Source organism: Cupressus sempervirens, chromosome 1 (genome assembly GCF_028749045.1).
Source record: "Cupressus sempervirens isolate cs-2001-9-10 chromosome 1, ASM2874904v1, whole genome shotgun sequence".
Taxonomy (NCBI): domain Eukaryota; kingdom Viridiplantae; phylum Streptophyta; class Pinopsida; order Cupressales; family Cupressaceae; genus Cupressus; species Cupressus sempervirens.
In genome coordinates this window covers 540364029-540376768 of record NC_143118.1, presented here as the reverse complement: position 1 = coordinate 540376768, position 12740 = coordinate 540364029, and the positions used below count along the sequence as shown (strand labels likewise).

Below are 12740 nucleotides of genomic sequence, written 5' to 3'. Positions count from 1 at the left end.
TATTGTTATTCATTTTAGTATGTTGGTATGGTTACCAAACTCCAAGCTTAATAGAGAGAGTTGTCGGTGATGCTAAATGTAATTTTCTGTCATTGATGCATTCTGAATCTTCCATTTTGACGTCTAGTAAAGATCTATTCAACTCCATATTTTTAGCTGGCTATAATAACTAAAACTGGATTGATTGATTGTGCCCGACTGGTTCTAACATAGGCTGACTGTAATCCGACTGGAATGTTGGTTGTATCTTCTAAAGTATTGCTCGTCCTCATCATATGTAATAACCAATCGCTTCAGACATGAGCTTGATGGGTTTCAGCAAGTTTAATGACTCGTTGTGTAATATCAGATGAGTTCCTATGCATATCTTTGCTCTTATGATGCGGTATTACCACCTAGGTCTTCTTTCCATGTCTTCGACCCTTCTCTTGTATTCCGTCATACTTTGAAGGATTCCGAGTATATATTTCCTTCATATAGTGCAACTGGTCTGCAATATATAATAATAATCCTTGTTCATTCCTGTTGCACAGTTGGGTTTCCATATCGGGTATTGGTGTCTTCAATCAATGGATCTGATATGTGCCAGATTTGCTGCAGTCTATCCCTATCTTCAATTTCATGATTTGAATGTCTGCCCATCTTCTTATCCTCAAATTTGTTCTTTGGAGATGACTAGGAACTATTTTGTTCCATAGCCGTTTGTGAATCCCTCCATAGCCATCTGCCCTGCTATTTAACGAAGGATCTCTGCCATTGTGGAATAAGATGCCTGTGGTCTAAGGTTCGTCTCTCCTCCGTCAATGGTGGCTACTCCATTTTTTTTCCTTTTTCCCTGCCTGTTCTCCATCCTCCCCTTCTCTATCGATCACTCGTTCCATATATAGGTGATACCTACGGGAGGAAAGTCATCACTACTGACTCAGTTGATTTAATTTATAATTACAGTTATGTTGATAGCCGTCTATTGGCTACTGATTATGCTATGTTTTATATTTAACTAAATTATATTATGTGAAGATATATAGTATTCGTATGCATATTTTACTATATTCATATTATTATTATTATTATGTTTATGTATTATGACACTATCAAAGTTAATAATAATATTTTACTATTCATTTATGTCATTGAATTATACCATTATATATGGTTCATCATATGGGTAGTCTTATTATATTTTAACAATTATGTTAATGAATATAGATTATCATTAAATCTTTATTATATATAGTAGAAGGTACAATGTAAGTTGTGATTCTGATAGGATAATATTATTTATCATTTATTAATTAATTCTATTGAAAGAAAATAGGGGACATGACATGTTTATTTTAGGAAAGTCAGGGTTTCTAATTATAGAAGGGCATCTGAACGGGCTCTAAGAACTGTTGAGCTTTGGCATCTTTGGTTTCAAGGAATTATTGTAGTAAGTCAAATTCACAGTGCTGCTAATTTGGGCAAGACAACTAGTCACATGGCTTATGCACTTGACTATCATGATTCCCAGTTGACTCAGTGATTTAAAGTCGATGGCATAGATTCATGTTATTAAATTATTAATGAAGTGCACTTTATTAATAATTTATTATAAAGTCTATTATGGAATTATAAAGTAAATGGGGGCCATGAGACATCATTAAAGTGCATTAATTGGGCACCTAAACCAAGAAGGTTATAGAGTGATATTATAAAGTCAATTCAAGCCATTTAATAATTCATTTGTGTGACTTAATTGAGAAGCTTCTTTAATCGAACCTTGTGAAGGATTTATAAAAAGGGCAAACTGCAAATTGAATTCATTATGCATATGAGCTTTTTGATTTGTTACTTGGAAGTTTTGATAATTCTGTATGAGACAAGGGTTCATCAACATTGGAGGGCAACAACTCTTCAGTGTTTTCGACAATTCAAAATGGGGAAAGATCCATTGAATTTTGCATACCAGTGATGGCTTTATTTTGGAGTCATATTTACGCCACATTGGAGTAGATTTAGGGTGTTTGGCGAATTCAATAAAGGTAATTGTAGATTTCAACTTGGCGTGGATTTTGAGGTAGAAAATTTTATTTTTGAGTTGCTTTTGGAGCCATTTAGTGTTTCTTTTTCAATATCAGACTTAGGAAGTAAAAATTAGAAAATGTGTTTGTTGGAATTAGATACATAATTATTTTATATGAACTAGGTTGTTTTTTTATTCATAAAGTGACTGTATGAGTGGGAAAGAAAATCTGGAATTTGCAGATTCATTGATTAGTGAAAAATCATAACTTTTTATTTATGTGTTTTCCATTATAATTTACAATATCATGCAAGGTTTGTAAATTGTATGTTAAGGTGAACTTGAGGTTCTTACAAACATCATTCCTTTTGGGTTGAAAATTGCTAGAGCCACCTACCAACAAGCCATGACTACCATTTTTCGTGACATGATGCACGCATACCTAGAAGACTATGTGGATGATTCACTAGGAAAAATTTCCACTAGAGCAAGACATCTGGAAATATTGGACAAGATTTTTAAAAGATCCGAACAATATAAAGTCAGATTGAATCCAAAAAAATGTTCCTTTGGAGTAATCACTGGGAAGCTCCTAGGATACATTGTTTCCCCTAAGGGAATCAAAGTTGATCTTGCTAAAGTCGAGGTTAAACTAGAAACACCCCCACTAGAGAATATTCGTCAATGAAGATCATTGCAAGGGAAATCACAATCTGTTTTCCACCTCATAGCACAATTAACAAACAAATATCATTCATTTCAACATCTATCATGTAAAAATATTCTATTCAAATGGGACGACAAGTGTGAACAAGGTTTCCAACAGATCAAAAGAGTATTTGATGTCACCACCAGTTTTAGTAACTCTTATGGAAGGCAAACCCCTTTTACTTTATTTATCAGCAACTATCACAACACTAGGGGCACTTTTGGCACAACATGACACAGATGGAAAAGAATTGGCTATATATTATATCAGTAGTACTCTTGTGGGTAATGAATTGAACTATACTCCAATTGAAAAAGCTTTTCTCACCATAATTTTTCCTTCACAAAAACCACGTCATTATATGCTCACACAGAAAATAAAACTCATTGCAAAGATAGATCCTCTCAGATACCTCTTACAAAAGATAACACTCATAGGGAGGATGGCTAAATAAACCATAATCACAGGACTCTGCAAATCCCGAACTAAGTTAGGCTTGTAGAGTTTTTTGGGCTCTACCAGCTGACTCAGCCGAGTCCTGAAGAGTCCTTCCAAGAATTGGCTGGTAAGGCTTTAACAATTCATTAAGGAATGGGATTTATAAAAGGTAGTGTCTCTCTTACTGAAGAAAATGAAGAAAGACTGTCCTAGTATGGCTATACAAAGGAGAGGATCATGATCAAGAGGTAAAACATGTAGATATATCCCCACAGATGTATAGTAAAGGCTATCATAACAGGCAACGGATGGGTTACAAAGGAAAAGGGCCTATTGGTAATAACAAAGAGCGACTCACAAAACCAATGCATATGAAGTTGCACAATCCGAAAGACAAAACTGGTCTACAATTCAAAGAAGAAGCACCTCATCCTCTACCTAGATATGATGGCCCTATATTTGACAAGAAGATGATTGTAATAAAGAAGAAGTAGAAGGAGAACCCATATCCCATGAAAGGTTATTATTCTTGCAAGAAGATTCTTAATCAAACACAAATCTCTCAAGAGGAAACATCTACAACACTACAAGAACCTGAGTGTCGACAAGAAGAAAACAATTTTGATGATGAAGAGGAAACACCCATGACTATAGCACGCTTCTTGGGTAGATTAGATGATAGTCAAATTGATTCACAAGTATGAATTAGGGTAAGGACTTGAAAGTGAACGAGGACAAAGACACCCTCACTTTGGGCAGCTAGTTGCATTATTAGACATGTCTCGTTATGTTGAAACAAGCTCTAACGAGTATGAATGGAATCTTTTTTTGATACTACAATTGATATTGATGTAGATATTAAACACAAGTATGCTTGTGAACTAGAGGAGAGACAAAGCTCCAACGCTAGATCAGTCGAATGCTAGATCAGTTGAATTAGGTCCGCATAATACTGACGACAACTCTAGTGATGACATTAGGACTCTTTACGGTTTAAATAATCCTTCATAGAGTAGCCTAATTACACTTGTCTTAGAAATTACGAGCTTTGATGATAATGCAGTGCTATCCCCTGAATCATTTGAATCCTTATCCGTATTACATCCCGAACTCATTGAATGGAGTCAGAATGAACCAATAAACCTACTTTCCTTTCCAAATGACTACACTTTGGTATGACTTAAATGCAGTTGAAACCTTATGTCTTCCACCAATGCACCAAGTGTAAATATGACAAAGGGGGATATCAAGTTTTTCAGTCTCAAGAGCAAAAAGAAAAAGAAAAAGCGGTTTAATGGTGAAAACCACTTAGTGGCAATATCAAACCTGAAAATACTGAAAAGAAATGACAAATCCAATGGTGAAAATCTCCGAGGCGCTTGACGATGGGAATCTTGATATCCTACCTGATCACTCTCAAGAAAGATGTTCAGTGTTGATCAAACCTAATGGAACCTTAACTTTTTTTGAGTTTCCATTTTTAAATATGATGGAATATAATAGTGGTATGCATTTTATAGGCCATATACATATGGAACTGAAGGCAATGTACAAATAGTTGGGTTGAAATCAATATTTCCATTCACAGTCATATCAGAAATGAGCATGAATATTACATCCTTTATTACTACTGTACAAATCAGTACACAAGGAAATTAAAGGGCTCCTTGGCTTCACACATATGCACTATCAATTCCTGGAGACTTGAAGACTTCTCAATACCTTCCCAAATCACAGATTGACGTACAGATAGTTTCTGAACAATGTTATGGTTACAGATTATAATCTGGAAAATAAAATGGACAGAAACATAAATATTTAGCATTCTCCTATCCTAGGCTCAGACAGAAGTACACATTCAGCTCTCTACACAGCTATGAGAAAACATCGAAAGTCTGAACATTTGGAACCCAAGGATATATTGTTCCTCTTTAGAAAGATGTTGGCATATAAAGTTTCCTGGCTGTAGTTGTGATGAATATAAAACCTGCAGGAGTTGGCTTTGTGCCATGGATTGGAATTTTGAAAAGACCATGGTGAGAAGTGCTAATCAAACCCTATGTTAACGGTGTAATGACTCCACTGAGAAATGGAGAGAAGGGAAGTATGAACAGCTTTGAACATCTGAAAGTATCGTCCCCAACAAACAAGCAATTTGTATGTTGCGTATGTGTAAAAATATCCTACTGTGTAAAGAGTCAGAAGACATAGGGATTAAGCCATGACAAATGATAGAATATTTCTCCTTTGCGATAGTACACTAAGGCATTAGAATACGCATGTCATTTCTGAATGCACGAGAATCTTCAGGCACAATATCGAGTTGAAGAGGCCGCCCCTGCGAAAGAATAATTTCTGGATACATGCTTAGAATGCGACCTGGATGTGCCGGAGAGGTATTTCCAATAAAGAAAATATCCTATGTCAAGACCAGTGGATTAATAATATGCAGAGTAAATATATTTAAGAACGACTACCTATGTTATCCAGAGATCGAAATCATATAAAATCTCATTTGGCGGATAATAAAGGTATAAGGAGAATTATCGATAATGTTCCAATCAATATTTTCTTGAAGATGTTTAATATGCAAATAGCATCTAATCGATATTATTGTGAAGGATAAAGAAACAAAAGCTGGATGATGTTAATATTAATTACAGCAAGGTGCTAAAGTCAAATATAATTATATTTATTATATGTAAATGATCTTAGTTTCTTATGGTGAAGCAGTGCACCTGTTTAAAATAAAATGCATATTTGTTTGTTCTCAAGATATAAAGGGAGAGCTATTCATTTGTAGAAAATATTCGAAAAACATTCAGATTCATATTCTCAAAGAAGAAGCATATTTATATTATTTTGTATGGAGGGATAAGGAGCTTAATATAACTTTATAATGTAAATTCAATTATTTTATTTTAATAATAAAATAAAATATTCTTTGTTTATTATTAAAGGTATGGAGATTTAAACTGTAGATGAATCGTCCTTTGTAATTATTTTTTTGGAATTCTGTATACAATTTAAATGTCGGATAAGTGGACATGGTCATTTAGCATTTTAAATTTGATCATCACAGATAGTGCAAAATATTTAATTGTTTCCGCATCTGTGTCCAGTTTGTCACCCTACCAGAGTTAAAATTCAATCTGGACTAATTTAAAATTGCATAAATATTTGATCTATTACATCTTGATTATTTAATTGGTGACAGTATGAGTGTATAAGAACTTTGTGAAGTATGTGAAAATTCACTGAAGTTGACTCTATTGCCTGGATGAGCAGAGGCACTAGTCTTTTATTATTGAAGTCAGAAAATCTATATACTCCTTCTACAAGCATGAAATCCATTATTTAAAAATATTATACAAAACATCTAACCATTATTCAGTTTCATTTTAATCGAGTTCAAGGACTTTGCCAGCCGGAGAACTCCCAAAGCTTAAATTCGTGTTAGAAAAGCTCTGAACCAAGTGATCAAGTTCAAGGAGAAGGTCTACCCGCCTAGGTGTAGCGAAGCCTGAATTGCAAGGAAATCGAGAAGTATTCCTATTCGTTGGCCAGAACTGATTGAAAAGTCCTATCGGAGAAGTGGCAGGCTCTTGGATTTCCAATTTGCGATTTTGAGAACCAACACAACCAATCAAATTGGGAAGAACGAAAGCACCTCAACTAGTACGTATAACACAATCACTATCAGAAGAGGAGAAGCAACAACTCACAATTTCGTATGGTCTTACTCTAACATGTCAAGCCTGGACTCTAACTTAATAATGCATCATTTATCTATAGCCCCGAGAGTTAAACTGGTGAAATAGAAACTATGAAAAATGCATCCACACGTAGCACTGCTAGTCAAAGCAGAATTGGAAAAACTCTTGAAAGTTGGTTTTATCAGAGCAATAGACTATGCCGAATGGATCTCAAACATCTTCCTAGTTAAAACCTGATAAATCCATCAGAGTATGCACAAACTATTGAGATCTTAACAAAGCTTGTCCCAAAGATGGCTTCCCACTTCTAAACATTGATATGAGTGTTGATCTTACTACCAAATATGAAATGTACTTTTTAATGGATGGCTTCTTAGGCTATAACCAAATCAAAATAGCACCTAAAGATTAGGAAAAAAACGACATTCACATGTATTTGGGGCACATTCTATTGGAAAATAATGTCATTTGGGCTTAAAAATGCCTGTATGACCTACCAACAAGCAATGACCAGCATATTCAATGACATGATGCATAAGAATACGGAAGACTATGTGGATGATATATTAGCAAAATCAACTAAAAGAACAACTCATCTAGAAAACTTGGAAAGGATCTTTAATAGAATGGGCAGGTTGAGGTTGAAACCAAAGAAATGTTCCTTTGGAGTTACATTTGGTAAACGCTTAGGTTACATTGTATTAGTCAAAGGTATTAAAGTACACCCAACAAAAGTGAAAGCAATTATGGAAATGCAACTCCTAAAGAATATTAATCAAATAAGGACATTGCAAGGTAAACTCCAAACAATCAGATGGTTCATCTCTCAATTAGTTGATAAAGCACAACCCTCTACAAAGACATTACACAAAGGGATAACTTTCAAATGAGACGAAGTGTGTGAAAATAATTTTTATCAGATAAAAGAGTATATGGCTAATTCACCTATAAGGATGGCTCCTATCCAAGGGAAACCTCTACTATTGCACATATCAGCTACAACAACATTACTAGGATCTCTAGTAGCACAACATGATGAAGCAGGCAAAGAAAGAGCAACATATTACATCAGCAGGACATTGGTATCCAATGAAGTCAACTATAAAATCATTGAGAAAGCTTGCTTGGCAGTGGTGTTTGCTTCACAAAAGTTCAAACATTACATGCCAACTCATTTAGTGACGCTAATTGCAAAGATCGATCAACCTAAATACTTGTTTGAATAAATCAATATTAATTGGCACGTTGGCAAAATGGGTTATGATAATAAGAAAGTTTGATGTTGAGTATATGGACAGAAAAGCCATCAAAGGCCAAGTCATCGTTGATCATCTAGATGATACATTGCTTCAAGATAAAAAACCACTAACTATAGAGTTTCCCAATGAAGCAATCCTACACCCAACGGAGCACCCGTGGAAGATGTTCTTGAACCGTTCATTCACCCAACAAGGATCAGGAGCTAGTGTTCTCTTTATAACACCTCAAGTGTACAAAATTGCTAAGGCATACAAGCTGATAATTCCATGTACGAACAACATTGCTAAATATGAAGCTTTAGTGAATGGATTAAAATTGACAATTGAATGGAAGATGGTGGAATTACGTATCTATATGGATTCTCAGCTGATCATAAATCAAATCAATGATTATTATCAAGCAAAATATGAGAAACTCATGCCATACAAATGAATGGTTGATGATTTGAAGAAATATTTGTGTTCATCACTTTCCAACAAATTCCTAGAACAGAGAACAAAGCGGTTGATGCTATGGATACCTTAGCCTCATTGTTACAAATTCAAGAACAACAATTCTGCTATGAGTTTCCGGTGGAAGAATTAGCATATCCTTCCTATGAACCCCAAGATTCCCAAATAGTTTGCTCCACCATAGGTCATGATTCCTCTAGATACAACCAAATACATTCCTACTTGAGAGACCAAATCATTCCGAAAGACTTATCTGAAAATGAGAAAAGAAACCTAATCCATGCTGCATCATGTTATCTAATCATAGCTAAGACTTATATAGGCGTGGTCTAGATGGTACTCTACTTAGGGGTTTGTTGGCTAAAAAAATTTGTAAGTCCCTGTGACCTAGTGTTACAAGACTCGAACTCGACAAGCTAGTTTGGGGTTGGACTCAGACTCAACATCCGGACTCAACAAGGACTCAACAAATTGAAAACCCAAGAAATTCAAATTTTAAGGATTTAAAACTTTTTCCATGCATCATTTAGTCAATTAACATAAAAAATACAATAACTGAGATAAATAAAAGCTACTTTGCACACATGCACAAGTTTACATTAATCACATAAGTATCAATGCGAATTTCTAGAGGAAATAAGTCAAACTAAAAGTATAGAAAGAATATGGTATATACTATTGTTATTTTTTATCATCATGTTGAGCATTGTATTCATGTTGAAGACTGTTGGTGGTATCTCCCTCGAAGTGGTACTTTGTTATCAAGTGTTTACAAAAAAAATTCATAATATATTCTCCTACCATGCAAGTTATTTCATAACTACTTCACTTAAATTTTTTGCTCTTAGTAGATTAGAGAGATCATTATGAATTTTTGGAATGATATCAACTACATTATTGCTCAAATGTCATCATCTTTTAACTTTGTCAAATGGCTAGCTTAATTGACATTTATTTTTTCCATTCTTATACAAACCTTTAAACTGTTATTTTATTGTTTTGGAGATGTCCAATTCTTTAAAAGGAAAGCATTCTATTTGTTGCAAATTTGCAAGTCTCTCAAATTTGTAGTGTTGTTTCAAATGTTTAATACTTGGCTCCAGGACTTTGTGAATATAGATTGTAATATGATGCTGCTGTTTTGGCAAAAAAAATTAGTGAAATCCTATTCGTAAGCTGCTTTGTAGAGAAATTGTTATATTTTATACCTGCTAGATGCAATACAGTTTTTACAACTCCATAATGATTGCCTTATTGGGAATAACCATTACAAGTTTTTAAAACTCGATATCGCAATATAATCATAAAAGCCAAAAAAATTATTATAAAATTTTAAAAAGTTTATTTTTAACTCTATGGCTTAGCTGGCCATGGAAGAGTCCTAGCCACATGCCTTTATTAGTTAAGAGAGTCCATGGGCTCTAGAGTCCTGCAAGACTACGCCTAGAATTAGTCGAGGCAGAGTCCAAAGGTCGCCAACCTCTTGAAGGTTGCCTTGCCTTGAGACTCGTAGAGTCCTGCAACTCTATTGTGACCACAACTTACAAAATTGTGACTTTAGGCAACATCTAATAAGAATTTTGTCTCCTCTCAACAATGGGGGACGTTCCCTTCTTACCATAGGTGGCTCCAATAGAAACTTGACTGGAAATTACAAAAGGGGTGGTTCTCTTAATCAATTCTTCTTCTTTTAGGAATAATTTGCAAGCAACTACAACTTTCAAACTCAATAAAAAGGTCATGTTGCTACTACAATACCAATGGCTTGGGGATTGACATAAGAACAACTCCAAAGACAACAGTCTACATTTTTATTTTAGGAAATAATTATAGGAACCTAAAGTCTCCTACGATTATCTTGAATTAGAATTCAAGTAGAATAACTAGTAAGGCAAACAGTCTCTTACCAAATACTTTCAAACTTGATAAAAACACTTACAATTGAAGCGCAAAGTCTTCAACTCCAAGTAATCGTAATCACTCCCAACTACAACAATCCTTTCTTTTGAAGCACAAAGTCTTCAAACACCTTAATTGAATTATAACTCTAAATGCAATACCAGCTCAAAATCTGCACAATTGAATTCAAATCCATCTTGAACAATGCAGCAAGGCTCACAATCAACTCAAGAAAATATCAGCACATAACAGTTTGGATTGACACCAAGTCTCCAAACAGCCTACCTCTTTTATTGAAAACAATTCAAATCTATATCTAAGCTCAAAGTCTTAGAGTGCATATACAAACTGGCAGAACTTTCTTGCATTGCCAAAAGATGAAAATTACAATGAGCTCCCTCCTTTATATAGGAAAAAAAATGGAGATGTGGAGAAAGAAGGGGAGAACCCTTAACCACCTTGATTTATTCTCTAACTAAATTTGACTTATTTAATGCTACAAAGCTTGAAGCACTTGCAACATGATTACACGAAACAATTTTGCACGTGATACTTCACATGCAATTACATCTTGTTTTTACATTACATGTGATCTATCAAATACAAAGTACAAATACATGACAAATATATTTGAAGTGTCTAACAAGACATGAATTCTATTACACTATCCTTTATTAGTCCCCATGTTGCTATAGGATGCCCAATGGTTGATATGTTTTGGTTTGGTGAAAGCATATTGATTTGGAAAAGGAACCTGCATCCTTTGTTATGTTGTATCATAATGGTTGTTCCTTGGAAAGTATCTTTTCATAACCATTTCTACCTTGAAAGCATTCTATGCCTGCAATTATTCCATCTTTCATCCATTCTTCAATGGCTCCATCATGTTGTCATTCTTGCTGTAACATCCACTTTTTCTCGGGTGTTAACTAACAACTAACATATCAAAAAAATACAGTTAATACTTCTTTTTTATAGGAAGACAATTATATCATTTACGTTCATGTGAATGAGATTAAAGGTTACAAACAGTTAAACAAAATTTCATGACTAAGAATTGAAAACACCATCAATGAATTTACTATGGAAATTAAAATTTACATACCATGGTATTCAAAACCGAAATCAATCTAGGGATGCTTCTGCAAACACCCAGGCTAGTACATAAATACCACTTAGGATCAAATGACAATTACCATCCAATACCATTATATCAATATCAAACGACGATTACTATCAAATACCACTATATCAATTAGGGCATCACAAACCGTTGTATCAAATAGGGCATGAATTACCATTAGGGCATCAGATACCACTATATCATTTGGGGCATCAGATACCACTGTATCAATTAGGGCATCAATTACCATTGGATCATTTAGGGCATCAATTACCATTGGATCATTTAGGGCATCATATACCACTATATCACTTGGGATGTCAGATACCAATGTATCATTTAGGGCATCATATACCACTATATCACTTGGGATGTCAGATACCAATGTATCATTTAGGGCATCAGATACCACTGTATCATTTAGAACATCATATACCATTGTATCATTCATTTTCTTCCTATTGCTAATTGTGGCAATAACATAAGATTAGAAGATATGCTCATAATCATCATTCATATAAATGAAAGGTTGAAATAACACTCCTATACATATATTTCGTATTCAGTTGGAAGATCATTCGATCTAACTGGTTACCAATTACATTGATGAGAAAGATTGCTTACATCAAAAGAAATACCCGAATTCAACGATATAAATTAATCCATCATATCTTCTACTTGTATAAATATCATAAAAGTAAAAATACCTGTTACTAATAAATGTTTGAATGCTCAACTTATCTTTATCTAATGCACATCCTGACATCTCATGGCAAGGGGAAATGTTGTCAAGGGCTTAACCTCCCAACCATGGACCTTAAACTTATCCCCACACTTTCTTTAACTAGAAAAGCCCTCCCTACCTGAAATAGACATGGAACACCTTGTTAGCAACTGAGCATCCTAATATCTAATCACACCACTTGACTTGACAAGAGGAGAAACAATAAATATAATCATGCATGAGCTATTAAATGATTTCTTTAAAAAATGATAAATATTGTTATGTCACATCTAATTCTGTTTCATGTTATTATAGATTATTTTCTCTCATCTCTTCACCCTTTTCCTTAGCTATACAGCCAAGTGAGTCCCAAGTGTTTAAATCTCAAAACAACCAGCTCTTTCTGTTGATTCT

General features: G+C 34.3%; 1 protein-coding gene across 11 annotated transcripts in view; it reads right to left on the bottom strand.

Annotated features, from left to right (window-relative positions):
- The window catches only part of LOC149578593 (Metallo-hydrolase/oxidoreductase superfamily protein), a 243528-nt gene that overhangs the window by 128180 nt on the left and 102608 nt on the right, over positions 1-12740 (bottom strand). The window contains exon 8 of one of the 11 annotated variants that reach the window (XM_089830052.1): positions 12345-12465. The exons of the other annotated variants lie outside the window; for them this stretch is intronic. Coding sequence (XP_089686178.1) covers positions 12391-12465 — 75 coding nt within the window. The 3' untranslated portion in view covers positions 12345-12390. Of the gene's footprint in view, positions 1-12344; positions 12466-12740 lie in introns of those variants that run through there. 11 annotated transcript variants of the gene reach the window in all.